Source organism: Grammomys surdaster, unplaced genomic scaffold (assembly GCF_004785775.1).
Source record: "Grammomys surdaster isolate TR1022 unplaced genomic scaffold, NIH_TR_1.0 125059, whole genome shotgun sequence".
NCBI lineage: Eukaryota > Metazoa > Chordata > Mammalia > Rodentia > Muridae > Grammomys > Grammomys surdaster.
Window position 1 is genome coordinate 521,252 of NW_021619966.1, and position 18,118 is coordinate 539,369.

Sequence of the window (18,118 nt, forward strand, 5' to 3'; positions counted from 1 at the left end):
TGGTCTCAGTCAGAGAAGATGTACCTAACTTGAGGCCTCAGGGAGTGGGGAGGTCTGGTGGGATGGATGTGGGAGGTGGGTACGTCTTCTTGGAGACAGGGATGGGGAAAGGAAGTATGGGATGAAGAACAGTCAGAGAGCAGTAGACTGGAGGGGGATCAAGATTGGACTATAGGAAAAAGATTAAAGAATCTGAAATGTAAATAAATAAAACATACAATGAAAATAAAATATAGGCTACAAAGAAAAAAAGAAAAAAAGGATTAAAGAATAAAAAAGGAAATTACAAATTCCAATGCTTTTGAATCCACAAGGGGTCTGATAACACTCAAGTGGGTTAGGACAGGATCAGGGTAATCAGTGTTATATTGTTTGTCCTAAGATGTTTAAAAAATTGTTTCTTTGGTTGCTGTTTGGGTGCTATGATGTCAAACTACACGCATATAGAAACAAAGGCTCAAATTTCAGCATGTTGTTTTCTGGTTAAAAACAAGCACAATCTTAGCCTAATATAGAAAGAGGCTATACTGTAAGTACAATGAGAAAATGGCAAGAAGGCAGAAGATGGACACTATCTGACTTCAGATATTAAAGTACCTTTTCAGTAGGTACACAGTAGGAAATGACAGAGAACAGGGTGCTGGATTGAAGAACAGAAATGAGCTCTCACAGATAGACCCCACAAACAGAGCAGATTTTTTCAATGGAAGAAATAAAAGTAAAAAAAAAAAAAAAAAAAAAAAAGAAGTCTTCCCATGAAGGGATGTTGGGACAATTGGAATGCTTTTTACAAGGTGAACTCAAACTGGCTCATCAGCCAAAATGAAAATATAAAACTATAACATTTCTAGATGTTATCATAGGATTTCCCATTGATGGGCTTGGAGGGGATCATGGATTTATAGATATTACACATTAAAAAATGAAAGGCAAAAAAGATAGATATTTTGAAATTCGGAACTCATATCCCATTAAAAGACAATGTTAAATGAACATACAGATAGCCAATGTCTCAGGAGAATATTTTCATAACTCACATTTCACAAAAGGACCTATCTCCAGAATATAGAATAAACTACTTAAAAGCACTGGTTAAACACATCCACCAAGCCAATTAAAAGCAGTAAAAGATTTTAGCATACAGTTCACCAAAAGAAACATACAACAAGAGCAAAGCGTGCAATGGTCTTCTGAATCTTGAACTGCTGTTAGAAACGACGGTGATAAAACTACAACACACCCAATACAATGACAGAATAAATTCATGCCAGTTCCTGACAGGAAAACTTTAATTGTTAGTGAGAGCAAAAAGACTGTATAGTAACTTTGGAAGAAGTCTGGAAATTTTCTCCAAAGCTAACCAGAATTTCACCTCACAGTTTATCAATTCTGCTCTGAGGAATTGGACTCATCTCTAGACAATACGTTTATACCTTTAAGGCTAGAGACCATTGTAGAAGAGGGACAGGAAGCACTTAAAAGCCGAAGGTTAGGGTATCCTTTGATATGACATCATCTAGGCTCAATATAACTACTGTCATTTTGAGCTCATAACTACATTTATATATGCACTGATCCCATACTAAACAGGTTCTGTCAATATGCAGTCATAAGTGAGAGGCTCAGAGGCCCATGGCCCTTCCTACCTTTGGCTTCATAGATTCTAGGAGTATGGAATTATTGTGTCCCAGGCTCCATTGGAGAGCTCCAAAGCAAATTGAGTAGGCCTAATTAAACTCAGGTGATCACAAACAAAACATGAGAAACAGATATTTTAGGGAATATAGAGGGCATGGAGAATGCATTAAGGGAAAGGAAGAGGGTGGCAACTGAGAGTGGTCAGCAAGCGTTGTGTATATGCATGAAATTGTCAAATAATAAACCTAATTAGTAGCACCTCAAAGTCTATATGTAGGAGTAAAGGTTTGTTCATAAACATCAAACACTGACAGTAACGAAATTGTCCCTCAATCAGTGAACTAGTAAACTAATAAACAAACATTACATATTGGTAAAATTATATACTACCCAACAATAAAAACTATCCACAAAAGGAAGAAATGTTAAGGATATAATGATATGTTTAAAAAATCCAGTTTGAAAAAGTAGCATATGCTATGATTAATAATAACTAATGTAAATAATAACATTTAATTAACCTATAACCTGTCATGTTACTCAGGTAAAACCTTAACACACAGAAAATGCAAATAATTTTAATTTTCAGAAGAAAATTGGCAATATACGTAATAAAATGATTAGTTTGTCCTTAATATTTGAAGCAGAGCTAATACAGAAAAGATTAACAAGTAAAGAAACTACATACTATAATTATGGATACATCATCTGCATTTGTATAAGCTCATATAAATTAGCCCTAATTTAAGCTATGATGATAATTTAATAACTGTGTTCACACTGGTTTATAAATGGTAACAACTAATATACTATAATATAAGATATTCATGATGGGAAAAGTGGTGGCAGAAGATTGGGACATGACATTGAGAAATGATTCCTATTTTATTTGTTCAAGTTTTTTATGGCAGTGTGTATTTTGAAAGTATTGAAACTGAAGTATTTTATCTGGAGGTTGTGTGCTCTGGTAAAAAAAAAAAGTACAATAATTTCTGTTGCAATATTTTCTCCTTGGTTGTTAAATAATTTACCTGTATAGAATCTTAAGTAAAATTTCCTTTAGGTAGAAAATAAAATTGAGCAGATCTCATCAGGGTGAGACAGAACAGCCTTGTGCACCATATATATGAATGGTATTTCTGGAAATAGGTGGTAAGGCGATGCACCTTAACGGTCTGCCTTTACAAGGACAGTGATGGATAATCAAGTGCACATCATGGAGACTTGAACATTTCAGAAAATAATTCCCTTAGGTACTATTATTTTATCAACCACATCTGCTTATTTGAAAAGTCACTTTTGAGAGGAAATAAAATATGCCACTATGTGATTTCCAAAAGATTTGAGGTATTTTCTCAACACTGGTTTAAGGACAATTAATACATTTAGAAAAAAAGTGCATAAGTATTTTCATTGTGAAGATTATTGATGTTGTTCAAACTATCAGAGAAAGATGTGGGAAGACAGAGGAAGTGTAAATTTCTATACACAGAGTATTTAAGATGAAAATTACTACTAGCATCTTTTGCTTGTTTTATTGCTCTGCAATCAGAGAATGTGAGGTGTAATCTGGCTAAGGACAATGACCATGTTCAAATGCATTCCAGGTTCTTCTGACATCACTCCTGATGAGATCAGCAGCAGCCTGTACTATGGAGTGGTTGTGTGTAATCTCACATTGTGACTCTTCACTTACTTCTGTCCTAGATTTAGGATTTCATCATCTCAATTTCTACCCATTCAGATTTTACTTTTGAGTTTGCAACATTACTGACAGGTTAATTCTATTTAATTCATTAAGGTAAGAATACCCTTGATTAAACTTTCCTGTAGGAGTGTGGATTTTAATAGGAATGAAGAAACATAGTAATATATCTTAAGTAAATCATCTCTGATGGACATTGATTAGGCTAGAGAATAATGCTATTGCATTGATTGGTAAGTTCCCAGGCATGATTCCTGGAACTCAAGGTAATGAAAACACAACGTGATTTACTCTGAAGAGTATTTCCTGAGTCTTGACCCTTAGGTTTAGAACTTCCGCTTCTTCCATGGGATGGAAAGACAATGAGAATTGATCAACTGAGTCTGAAAGAGAAGCTCCTGAATCACTGGATCACACATCTGTGCTAGGAAATAGGGACAACACACATACAGATTAAGTAATTTTGAGATGGAAGGAGGCTAAATTCTTCATTCACCCTAGGTCTTAGCTTTGACACATTCGTTCTTTGAAAAGATTTTTAAAATTTGATAATGAACAGAAAACTAATCCATTGGTTTATTTTTTAGAAAGCATGGAAGAAAAGTCAAGCAAGTATAACTTTAATTTGGTAAACAGGAAGTGGTTCCTCAAAATTGTATTTTCTAATATACTGTTTATATGCTATGTAAAATCATTCTTATGTTTGTTCAATTTACATATCAACACTTGGAAGTGATTTATAACACAGAAAGAGTACAATAGAGATAGTTGAAGACCAAGTGAACGATCAACATTTTCTAATGAAAATGTTCAGACAAGTTACTGAAAATTTTCAGACAAGTTATTGTAAATATTGTTTGTTTCTCCAGTACTGATAAATAAATAAATACTGGAGATCAAATAAAGGATCTTGCAGCATCTACATTATGCCATTTGATTTATACTTTGATTACTTAGTAGCCAGGAATAGACTACAATTTGAAAGTGGAGAAAATGTTTTGAGATTTTATCTTCAGGTTTCTTTGCATGTGTCAACTTTTCTAATTTTATTCTCAGATATGATTTTTTTCTTTTTATCCATTCTTCTTCTTTAATTTTATTTATTTACATTGTAAATGTTATGCCCCTCCCAGTTTCCCCTCTACAAACTCACTATTCCCTCCCCCTGCCTCTATGAGTGTGTTTTCCCCATCCACCCACCCTCTCCTGCCTCAATACCCTAGCATTCCTCTACACTGGGGCATCGAGCCTTCACAAGACCAAGGGCCTCTCCTCCCGTTGATGCCCGACAATGCCATCGTCTGCTATATATGCAGCTGGAGCTGTGGTTCCCCACATGTGTATTCTTTGGTTGGTAGTTTAGTCCCTGAAAGCTTGTGGAGCAGGACGGGGTAGAGGGGTGGGGGGAGAGTCTGGTTGGTTGATAATGTTGTTCTTCCTACGGAGTTGCTCCTTCAGTCCTTGCCCAGATAATGATCCCTCTCTGGATCTTCAGGAATTCACAATGTAGAATAGGTGGGCCCCAAACTCACAGAAATATACCAGGCTCTGCCTCCAGATGCTAGGATCAAAGTTGAGAGCTACTATGGCTGGCTAGTCTTCATTATTTTACATCATATTAGTGATGTAAATATATGAGTTGAGCTAAAAAAATTAATGAGATTATATGATCCTGTGTTTTCTTTCCACAGACCCAGGCCTCCATAGGCAGCTGTATTTTCTGCAGAGACCGTCCAACGTAATTGCTATTGAAGGAAAAGATGCTGTCCTGGAGTGCTGTGTTTCTGGCTATCCTCCGCCAAGTTTCACCTGGTTACGAGGCGAGGAGGTCATCCAACTCAGGTATTACCCACCTGGGCCCTTGAAAAGTATATAATATTGCTTCTGACTCTCAAATTGGTCCAATTTTCTTAAAATAATTAGATTTGTTCTCAAAATCTTTGTCATGATTAATGTATGAAAGATATTTAACCATTGGGATCAGAGTATGAGGAAAGAAGTAAAAACCCACAGGATCAGGTCTGAAGGGAAACTGAAAAATTAGATTGATATTGAGATGCAAGGACATTCAGATGATGTGATTTGCAGGAATATGATAAGGAGAAGGTAGATCTTGTATGTTCATAAAACAATGCGCACACACATATACTAAGCTTGACAAGGCAATCATTTCATACTACATGTACACATTTGCACTTCATATATAAATCCACCCCATGGTATATCATAGATATAAGCAATTTTCATTGTCCATTATGTTTCACTAATGGTGAAGGTAAAAATAAATAAATAAATAAATAAATAAATAAATAAATTAGAAGAAAGTCCTTCTTCAGTTTAAAGTATCACATTTCATTGCAAAGTCTGCATAGATATTTTAGTTCTAAGTGTGCCTCTCATTATCCCAATTATTATAAATATAAGATAATGCTGGAGAACATGGCTCACATTCAATTATCTCAAGATTAATAATAAGGGAGAATTAGAATGCAAGGCCATAGTAGAATGTAAACATGTTGATTAAATGGATCTCACTTAAGAAAATAGGTTCATCGATTAGAATGACTAGTACACCTCTTTTAATACATTTACTCTCCATGATTAGATATATACATTAATCATAAATTATTGGTTAAATTTTGTCCAATTTAAGTAAATATTAGGCAACAGTTACACACACACACACACACACACACACACACACATGGCATCATCAGGAATGCAGGAAATCTAGTTGCTGCCTCATTTTGATACACCAGATTCTCTTCGTTCAGCTGAAATGATATACCCCATGGTATATCATAGATATAAACAATTTTTCATTGACCATTGTATTTTATTAATGGTGAAGGTAGAATAAAAGTATTTTTAAGTTTAAAGTATCACATCTCATTGTAAAGTCTGCATAGATATTTTTATCTATAGGTTTAAAAATATTTTTATATCTATGGATTTATAGATTATTTTAAATGGTGGCTGAGTTATATGTCTGAGTAGAAGACATTGACTTATACTCTTGGGAATCATTCTTTGGCTTTGAAGCCCTAAAATTTAAAGTAATAGAATCAAAATCAGACTAGATTATTTGGAAATTTCTTTTTAATACTCTATTATATTTAATCTACCCCATCTCTGAATTAATACATGGAAACTCCCCATGGGAGTTTACCTTGAATTAATACTAGTTCAAAAAGTGAGCTACTATAAAACCTCAATGACACAGGGATTTTATCTTCTTCGGTTCTATAATGTGAGCCTTTATGAAATTCATCAGCACTTCTGAGTTCCAGACTGATGTTCAAATACGTTAACGGGCCCTCTTATTTCTCGTGGCCTCTGTGTTACAGGTCTAAAAAGTATTCATTGTTGGGTGGAAGCAATTTGCTCATCTCTAATGTGACAGATGATGACAGTGGAGCCTATACTTGCGTTGTCACATACAAGAATGAGAATATTAGTGCCTCTGCAGAGCTCACGGTCTTGGGTAAGTCAGTGATTGGAGATGAGTTTACACTATGCCTTTCAAAATATATCGCTGTAACATTTTAAATGCTTATCGCCATTGCCTATTGCTGCCCAAATTTATCTGGGAAATTAAAAGGTCCCTCTACTCTATACATGCCCTGGTTTTGCTTTGATTAATTGCAGAAGGGTTAAACACAGTGCTTGAATATGTTCTCATTGATTAAAAGCCATATTTATTATTTTTTTCTCTAATTATTTTTGTGATGTGCTGGAAAGTTCCTCCCCACAAAGTGTTAATATACAGATGTGGTACATATCAATGAAGACTTCTAAAATATCATATATGCAGAAAACAAATGGCATCAAAAATAGCAGTTATTTAAATGTGTGCATGAGGAGACACATAGGTGACATTTGAAATAATGTCTCTGACATTAAATTCAGTGTATGAGAAGAATGATTTATTGATATGAAATAAGTATAGGTGTCATGTGAAAATAAACAAATAAAATCCAATCTATGTAAGGAAAACTTGCATAGCAAGAGTTTAATTTAAATAGCTTAAGTACATGATTGTATTTATGTCCTTCAGGAAGTCAGGAATGCCTATGCCTTATTGAAAATTAAGAATGATGACCTGTGGTATTAGCTCAGACAAATGAATACTGTATCATGGTCTTGAACTTTGTTTTGTGTATGTTGGGAGAAAATACCTAATATTTTACATTTCTTTCTTTTTTCCTGTATACTACAGAAACTGGATTTTTTTTCAAGGGGTTATTTGCTTATAATTTTATAGGGTCTATGTCCTTGTATTGCCAACTCTAACTTATGTTTTATTAATTTTATAATCATTAAAAAATGTGAAGGTATAAAAGTGAAGCATGCTTTATTTAAAGAGAGGACAAATTACAGCTAAACAACTCAGAAAATAATATTTGCAAAATAAAGGGCAAACATAATCCAATATCCTCAACTTTGTATGCAACAGGTAAGACCAGTTCTTAAGTGACATCCCTCCTAGGCCATGCTGCCGGTGATCATGCAGGCTTGTCTCTCTCACTCAGATACAGTTAACCTTCTCAGCTTTTACTATTTATAAAAATAAATATGTTGTTTGCAGTGTCTTAGACTCTGTGTGTGTGTGAGGTGTGTGTGTGTGTGTGTGTGTGTCTGTGTCTCTCTGTGTATGTGTTTCTGAACTTACATAGAATTAGAGCAAAATCTACATTTTGCTCCAGGTAATAGGATAATTTGTATATGGCAAAATTTTTGTTTCACTTGATGATGAATTACAACTTCTTGTCTCTGTTTTTGAAATAGTCTCTCTTTTTTGTTTATTTAAGTAGCTTGAACTTATTGTTCTACTAAATTATATTTGAAAAGAAATAAATATATCATAGACCCAATTATTAAATATTTACAAATAAGAGGGTAAGAAAAAGAATATAGAACTATTTTAACTCCCATCAAAATTGCAAGAATTTCCCCTACAAATATAGTGAGTTCCTACCATTAAATTGATGTTTGTATTATTACTAATTCTTTTTCCAAAAATATGGTTATAGATTACATATTGAATATGTCAAATGGAATTATCCTTAAATTTTGTTCCTGAGTAATCACTAATGGCAACTAGGTACATATCTTAAACATACCGCATAGTCATTTTATTACTGATAAATATTACTAAACACAATTTAATAAAAAATTTGACTGGAATCTTTTGTGAATATTTAATCTTAGCTCTAAGACAAATGCTTATAATATAAAGTGTTTTATATAGTCTCAGATTATCCTAATATAAAGTTAGTGTCTCTGCCGCTGATTTTTTATTTGAAAACAATTTATTTCTTTTAGAAATATGTGAAAGGAGAAAAAAGGATCTTATTATTAATGTTATTCAAATGTATTTTCCTAACTTTTAAAAATTTAAACATAGTTGTACTTTTTGTAAGACTAGAACCCCACAAAATATAGGTTTATAAACCTTTAATCATGCATTTTATCAGTTTCCTGTTTTGCCTCACAACTTTTGATCTTTCCTGGACCTTTACTGGCTTTGAATATGAACCTTCCTGAACTTATGACTTTTTAAGTTTTGAAAACTCTAGATTATAGGGAATGTAGCTGCCCTTTGCAGTAATTTAAGTCAATAAACATCAAGTATAATTTAAATTGTAGCATTTACCTTGCATTCTAATAAAATGGAAATTGAAAGTTTCATGATGGTTAAGGCATCCAGAAACCAATATTTTACAAGATATGGGATAACTTTGAATCAAATAATAACATAAATAAATTTGCAGATATATTTTAATAATAACAATGTGGGGTTGTATATTTCTGAATGTAAAGATAGCTATCTGTAAATATCATTGGACATTTTTGGACATTAGCATAGTAATGCTTGGCTGTAAAAAAGCCACAACAGGTTTGAAACCCAGGCTTATTGACCTTACAATATAATTAAAAATTTCTAAGTTGATTTCTCCAATGTTTGTAAGGCATTTTAACATTATATGTAAACCTAGAACATTTGGATAGATCATAGTCTCTCTCTCTCTCTCTCTCTCTCTCTCTGTGTGTGTGTGTGTGTGTGTGTGTGTGTGTGTGTGTGTATGTGTGAGGGGATATGTTTCTCACTGTGACTGACATATTAAGTTAAGAAGAGATTTATTGGTATCACAGTTTCAGGGTTCTTAGTATATGGAAACTTGGCTGTCTCACTGCATGCCTGTAAGGAGAAGGTCCCATAGTATAGCATACAGTGGCATAGAGCTTTGTACCTAGTGGTAGTTCAAAAGCAGACAGAAGGAACAAGAAGTGTTCAGGGGTGTGGCATGGCCTTCAAAGGCACACCTACTTCTCTGTGCTATGCCTGGACTCCTAAGCAGGTTTCACCTCTGAAATTATTAATGGTTGATCCCATTGATGATGATGGTGTTTCCATACTTCATTCATATCAATAAAGTCATTAGTTGGGGACCAATCCTTGAACACCTAGCCACACCCAAAACATTCAAAGTCTTTGTTCTCATAGAAAGAATACCTGGTTTCAGGAAATAAGGTCAGGAAGGAGCCTAAAGAGAAGAATACTTCCAGATGCTCCCTGAAGCCTGTAGCCAGAGTATATTTCCATGAAACAGGTAGTACCATGGTTCTTAATTTTATAAAATGTATAACCATTTTAAATAATTATATAGTTTTGTTTTGTCCAATCATACATTCAGCGTCCTTTCCCCATAGCTTGAGTTATTGTCTAATTATAATTTTGACCATATATAGATCCTTTCACACAGCTGTCCATCCTGACCCTCATACAAACTTCATGTTTACTGTAAGACAAGCCTCAACAAACATACAGAAGATTTGCTACCGTTTCAGATCAACATTGATCTGGAATCTAAATTTAGTGTCTGAATCAATGCAGACATGCATACTGTATGAGGTATTTAATCTCTTATCAATAAAGTATGAATTTTAAAGTGACCTCTCTACAGTTCAGGACCACATAGAAGGGCATGGATTGGGAAGGTCATTTAGGAAGGGCACTTTACTATGAGCCACAGACCTGACACTGATAAGAAATGAAACATTTTTCAACTTTTCCAGAAGAAAAGACAGGAATTCCTTTTTAAAGCAGTCTACATCAATAAAAAAATGATAAAATGTTTATTTGCTTTAACTAATATCTGGGAACATTCTAATAAGGTTCGTAAAAGGCATTTTCCTGTGTATTTATACATCTAGTAAGTCAAACTTTTTTTTTTATAAAACTAACTTGGAAGCATGAAGTTAAATCTAAGAATGTCCCATGTCTTCTACTGTGTGAGTAGAAATTCAACTTCTCATATTGCTTGTGTTTCTTCTATGCCTGAAACTGGAGTTTCCCTGGTTGACTCTGCTCTCCATCAGAAAGGACACATAGTTCAAGGCATTTGGATGTTTTAAGTAGGATGTTTTCTATCAATCTCAGTAGGTTCACATTATACAGGTCTATATTGAATTATAGCTTAATATACAGCCATAAAATCATGTAAGGATGTCTCCTTGATATTTGAGACAGTGAGATGTCTGAGGTTGATGCTGATTTGCTCTATTGTCAAGTATGAACTTGTTTACTAGAAAAAAATATACTCTAGCATGACTACAAGAAATACACTGAATTCTTATATAAGTAAGGTAATCCATTATTATCATTTATAAAATGTACATAATCTTAATATATTTTCATATGATTAGCAGTGCAGTAGGTTTGTTTAAACCAGAATCAGCAAAAACATGACTAAAGTGCCCTCCGGGTATGTCAGTGTAGCTGTGATGTCATTAGGTGGTAGGAATTCTTAAGTCTCATTATAATTTGGGGACCATCATCATATATGTTGGCCACCATTGGCATAAATTGTACTACACACACACATATATATGTATAGTATGTAAGTGTCCTATTATACACCAAATACATCTCTCAAAGGAAATTTATTTTCAGAACGATTTTCTCTATTCTTTCAGATGTGATTTCATATAATATTTCAAGCATTCAGTAGAAGATTCTTGAACAAGCAGGCTTTAGAACAAGAGAGACAGATGTCTAAAAATAACAGAAAGAAGTTTATAGAAGAGCAGCTCAAAACACACAAAGTCTGGCTGTGATGGCAAATGCCTGTCATCTCTGTCCTTGAGAATCTGGACAAGAGGGTTAAGAGTATGGGACTAGGGAGGGGAAGTGGGGAAATGGCTGACATCTGTATTGTAAATAAATAAAATATCAAGTAAAAAATATCCTTAAAAAAAGAGTATGGAACTAACCTGGACTATAGAGCAAAAACTTCTCCCACTTCTAAAAATTAAAAGTAAACAAAGTTATTAACGTGCTAAAAATCTGCTTTCTATAATGAAAATGCTTAAATTACCACATTGCTTTCTGAAAAAAAGAATACCTCTTAACAATAATAAAGATGCTTGTATATGTACCAAGCTAACCAGTTGTAGTCTGGTTAGATGTACAAATGGAACCACAGTGATTATAGTAAACCAGCAACCAATAGAGGAGAGTGTCTCTGTGTTGAATATTTTCTCAAGTGTGTGGACTGAGACTTGATGACACCACTCCAGCCTAGGCTTCCAAAACTGGTTAGATCAGAAGCTACGACACTGGCAATTACTAAAATGTTATAGTAATATATAGAAAAGAAGAGAAGCAAAGGATCTAATGAACATGTGATGAGAAAATACGACTTTAGTATAGAACATTACCAATTGGGGAGACAGAAAGAAAAAAAACTCTCAGAGAAGAGAAAGAAATGCATGAAGAAATAAGGTCACATGTAAAAATTGTTGCTATAGAGGAATTCCCGGCTGGATTGGAAAACTGGTCCAGTTTCTGAGTGCTCAGGGAACATCATGATTGGATTTTATCTTTAGAACATTGACATTTCAGCGCTAAGCACTTTGATGTGTGGCTCATCTCATTTGAGCCAGGTTTGTAATCCTCAACTCCTTCACCTTTAAAATAATGATAACTACTCCCTTGTAGGTTTCCATGACTTTTTGGATGAAAGAATTAGAAAAGAAATATATTCATAACAGCAAGCCAGAGCTTTGAGTGTGCTAGGAAATAAAGAAGGAACACAAAACAAACAAAACAAACAAACAAAAACCACAGAACCTCAAAAAAAGAAACAAACAAACAAAACAACAACAGCAAAAAACCCAAGTGTCTTCCAGCCCTCAGAAGAAATCAAAGATTAAGCAAAGGCAAACAGAAGTAAAAATAAATGACACATTATTAAAACATTTCACACAGTCTCTCTTTACCCATTTGGTTTTTCATCCACAAAATGTTTACAGCAGTAAATGTCCCTTCATAATTCTCATGAATTGTGGAGGAATCAGCGTAATGATGGCCTGATGATACACAGAGATGTTATTGGCAGTAATCACTAGAAACACAGACAAAAATTAGGGCCGTGGCAGAAGGATGATATCCATTTTTGCAGCATTTTACATTAACTTTCTGCTGTGCTGCTCATACCCCGCTGGTTCTGCTTCACATCCCAGCTAGATGAGAAGACGCATAAGCACACAGACCACTCATTCTTCAGCTTGGGGCATACATTTGGATGTTTTTCTTTGTCTCTGCTGAGTTGCAAACATAAAAACTGCTATAGAATGGGCAGAAAAACCACTATCTAACTCTCTATCAAAACATTTTTTAAGCTTTCCATTGAGACTCATGATTCTTTTCTACTTCATATATCACTGTAACAAACTAAGCTGTGGTCTTTCAAGATTTCTATGTTGGAGCCTTAACTCTCAGTATGCCTGACAAAGTTTGACAAAGTTTAGGAAGGCAGGGCTTGTTTTATTTAAAATATAAAACTTAAAAATTAAATTTAACTTTAATTTAAAAGTTAAAGAAAGTAAAGGAATGTCTGAGTCACAACATGTAAGTTTCCTATTGTTTACAAAGGAACTTTCTTATTGTGGAACAAGTAGTCATAACTGGTTCTTAATTAAAGTGACAGACACTATAGATGTGTATACGTTTACTTTAGAATCTCTTATAGTATAACACAGATCCCATCACTCAGATCATTTTTAGGTCTATTAGTAGTAAGATTAATAAAATATTACTTATTTAAAAATTCAGATTAACTAAAAAAGACTCTGACTATTATTTGGCATGGCCATCTTACATGTTTTTGTCTCATCGAATCATATTTCTATGTATTAGGATTCATTTCATCCTAGCATCTGTAGATGTACGTGTGTAAGCTTTGGTACACAGATGTTATTTGTTGTCATAGGATTACAGTGAGTCAGAAATTAAAACTAAATGTGTATAAAAATACATCAAGTACAAAGTGTAAAAGGTGTGTCCAATATGTCCTACAAGGTGATGATACAATGTCTGTTCATTCCTGTTTCTCATGTGGGCCTACCAAAAAGATGGCACACATAGACACATAGAAGAGCCATCTTTGAAGTAAGATAGGGGAAGCCCTCATTGGGAACCATCCCAGCTGCCACCTTTATCTAGTGTTTTTCAGACTCTAGATTATGAAAATGTATTTTGTGTCACCCAAAACACTCAAAATCATGCTAAAGCAACCATTGAGACATCAGTTGGCCTTGGACTTTGTTGTTAAAATAGTCCTTTCCTCACTTTTATAAATCATCACTGATATTGTAGAAACATACTATCAATGAGACTTACACACTGGTAGGAGGGCAGTGGTAGGATTTCAGGAACATGAACACATCATGTCTACCATAAATTGACATTTATTTCTTTATTGACAAGAGTTTTAATAGTTGTAAATTCCTTACCTAGTATTATACCTTCCCTTTGTAATACTTCAATTTATAGAGCAATTATAAAATAAGGTGAACTATACAGATTTAATATTATAACTTAAAATTAGGTATTCCAATTATAATATTAATATTTTATTACTTAAGGTTGTACTTATTTTCTGTATCAGTTCTTAAAATGCTAAAATTCACTTGCGAAGAAGTGTATGTATCTTTGCACACTGTCATCAGTTTCTAGGTATTTCTCAAAAAGAAGCAATCTTGATAATTCAAAGTTGATATGGCATTTTATCTGTCATCCCCTATGCTTGGTCCTATCATTTTTAATGAAGCACATGCAGCGTTAGGTACTCTTCTGGAACAGCAAGGATGATAGACCAAGTAGAATTATTTAACTATCTACTTCAAATCTGGGAGTTCCATGAAGCTCTATATGTATTGGCTCTTCTATTTTGTTTTTGGGCTTAGTGTATTGGCCATAAGTGGGAAAAAGTGAATGTATGATTCATTAGCATAACAATTATTCTTCCATTATTATTTGTGATGCCTAATTTGAATGGAGTTTGCCTGAATTAATACCACTGCCTATATAACTCTGTCTATATAACAGTCATTGAATTTCATTTGTATCTATAATTGACCTTAATGTGAAAGGCAACCCCATCAACAGGCAATTCAATGATTATACTCAGATAAAGAATGTCTTAGGTAAGTTTATACTGATGAGTCTTCACTACTACCAAATGGATATCCAACAACATGGATGACAGAGACACACACTTTAAGGCTAAATTAAGTCAAGAACATGACTTTAAATCATCCTCAATGGACTTCTTCCATTTCTCTGTAAATTCTCTTCTTGACTACTTTCTGTAGCTGAAATCATGGTTGTCACTGGCAAACTTCTAGTATCTAAAACATTCTTTTAAAATATCTCTATGAGTTATGAGAGGCAAAGTTATACTTCAGGACAGTATTTTTTGCTACTTCCAGCTGGTTACAGAAATCCTATTCGTATTGGAAGTAGGATTTGTTTCACTACAACAATATTTACTTTGATATCTACTGTGTTCTGATGTCCACATCACTCCCCCTCTTTTGAAAAACACAGTTTCTCTCAATGATTTTCAGGTATCCTGGATATTATTTTAATCTATTTTTTCTTCTTATATAGGTAGAGGAGGAGTAGAAAGAGGAGGAAGAGGAGGAGGAGGAGGAGGAGGAGGAGAAGGAGGAGGAGGAGGAGCAAAAGGAAAAGATAGAGGCTGGAGATTAACTAGGAACATAAAATAGGCAATCTAAGGGTATGATTAATTAGTTCTAACAATCTAAGCAAGGTGAATGGACCATCTGGGCTAACCAGAACTGCTGACAGCACTAGAAAGTTGCACACATCATACTTCATGACGATATTATCAGAAACACCCAGACCACATGTTAGCCCAGGGAGAGTTTGACTATGACAAGACTCAGAGTCAATTAAATGCTGCCATGTTAATCTTAGCTCTTAGGGGTTAACATCACTAGGGTCTGCCATTTGTCCAGTTTCAGGCCACAAAGTCTTTCTGGATATGTCTTCACATTTTTTATCCTTTTCATTTACTGTTCAAGAATCTTAGGTGTAATTATTTCTGTATTTTATGTAATAAGGTTGTGAACGTTTATTACAACTCTCATGTTTTAGCAGATAATTAGTAGAGTACATGTTTTCCTTTTGAAGTATATCCTTCAATGGTTTTCTGTGTAATCACAGTTGCCTACACACACACATACACACACACACACACACTACAAAACATTCAATTTTAGAACATCCTGACTACCTATAAAGACACCCCATGTCCTTCAGCCCTACCCTGTTCTTCTCCTTCTCTGCTGCCAATCCCACCAGCTCTAAACTACCATTTATCTGTTTCCTATCTCTGCATATTTCCCTGTTTAAGATTATTTCACTTACATAAAATTACAGAATTCCATTAGCCTGTTTCTGCTTATTTCATTAGCATAATATTTCAAGTTTCCTCCCTTCTGTAGCATAGAGTAAAACTTTACCCCTTTCCATGCCCAATTAGTATTCTGTTGTATGAATATAACATATTTTGTTTTTCTGATTTCCGATGTATGTGAACTTAGATTAGCCTCACCTTTCATCCACATCAATAATTTTACTCCCTATATCTAAATATTTCTGCTCTATATATTTGTGTACAAGCTTTTTGTTTGGACCCATGTTTTCAATTTTCTTGTGTATATATACCCATGAGTGAAATTTATGGGCCTGATATTAACTCTGTCTTTAATGATTGGATAACCATTTTCCATAATCACTATATAATTTTCCATACCAACAGAACAGGGATGTTGCTATTCCTCTACCTTAATGCCTACCAACTGACCTAATTAGTTAATTTTGATTCTATCAGCCTCGAATGTAGAATATGATATCTCTTTTGTACTTTTTATTTGCATTTCCTTCCTATCTAATGATGGCAAGCATGTTTTCATCATTTGCAATTTGAATAGATCATCATTCTCAGGGGACTTTCCATTTAAATCCATTACTCAGGTTTTAGTTTGTCTTTCTTTACTGAGTTTAAAGTCTTTGGGTACACTTATGTGTTGGGTAAGTGTTGTCTCTTTCACAGAAGAGACACAAAAAGGGTGTTTGACTAACTGCTTAGTGTGATGTGAGTATATCTGTCTGGTCGGTATGGGAAACATGTGTGGCATGTATTGCTAGGCTCAGAAACTGATCCTAAGTCTTATATACACTCTGCCTTGTACCTGATGCTGCAAGTAATGCTTTCCCTGCCCATGTACCTTACTAGTTCCACTGTTAACACCACATGGAATGAACACTGTATTGCAGTCCCACACAATGAGAGTTAATTTCTCAAAGAGATGGGCTGTATCTTAGTCATTTCATATCCTACCTATTTTATATACTATTTAGCAGGATTTCAAATTGGAGAAGAATTTCAGTTATGTCTCTTTTTAAGTATGATTTTAGATTTTTATTCATGTACATGACAACTATTATACTATTATGTTAAATATTCAGTGATATGGATGATTCTGTCTCTAGCTGTGGTATATGAAGGTGTGGTATTTGGGAGATGACTTGCTTTTTAAGGTAACTCTTCGAAATTCAGATTCGTGGCCTTTGTAAAAGATACCTAATTGTGCTAGATGGTCCATTTTACCACATGAGGGGTCAATGGGAAAGTGGTTATCTGCAGTGTGGACAAGGGTTCTTATTAGAGCCCTTTTGCTGACACCCTGATCATGGACTTTGTGAAAATTATTTTTTTGTCATTTATATGTTACTCTTGTAGTGATAGCAGAACAGATAAATATCTGTCTTTAGACCAAAGAGTCCTTCATAAACAATCCATACACTGCAAGTTGTCTATCTCATTTAGTCTATCTTCTCTTGTACTATGGCTATTATGGGTATAAACTGTTAGCTGCATTATATGTAAGATTAGATTTAATGTTCTTAATTATGAGGTAAAGATTTTGACACTGACATTTTGTGAAATACAACTTTGATAATAGTATGGGTATCAATAAAATAGGGAGTCATAGCAATATCCAATGACGAGTAAGCAATTCCTAATGAAAATTAAGGCTAAGTGATTTTGTTTACCCCATTCGTTATTAAATACTCTTAACAAGAATCAACAACAACAAACATGAGAAAATAAACAAAATTCTCACTGGTTATCACAGTTTGAATTTTTCTTGATTATTCAATGTTAAAGCCAATATAGATCTTCCCAGACTATCTAATAGGGTAAAGTTTAAGAAACATCAAACAAAACTACAAGGGTTTTGGAATTAAACACCTAGTGTTTGCCTAAATTTAGATAGTAAATAAAGGTGAAGAATCTGCAGTATCAGCAGTAAAGATATGCCAATTTAGTTCATATTTAATTGCAACTTACTGTATAATTTCTATTTTTAGTTGCCTGTCTAGCTAAAAGTTAT

At 34.1% G+C, this 18,118-nt stretch overlaps 1 protein-coding gene across 1 annotated transcript in view; it reads left to right on the forward strand.

The window, feature by feature from the left end:
- LOC114636917 (netrin receptor DCC-like) overlaps positions 1-18,118 on the forward strand; it is a gene marked incomplete at its 3' end in the record, with an annotated part of 424,348 nt that overhangs the window by 144,676 nt on the left and 261,554 nt on the right. Inside the window, exons 4-5 of the mRNA XM_028785013.1 lie at positions 5,035-5,185; positions 6,691-6,827. Coding sequence (XP_028640846.1) covers positions 5,035-5,185; positions 6,691-6,827 — 288 coding nt within the window. The remainder of the gene's footprint in view (positions 1-5,034; positions 5,186-6,690; positions 6,828-18,118) is intronic.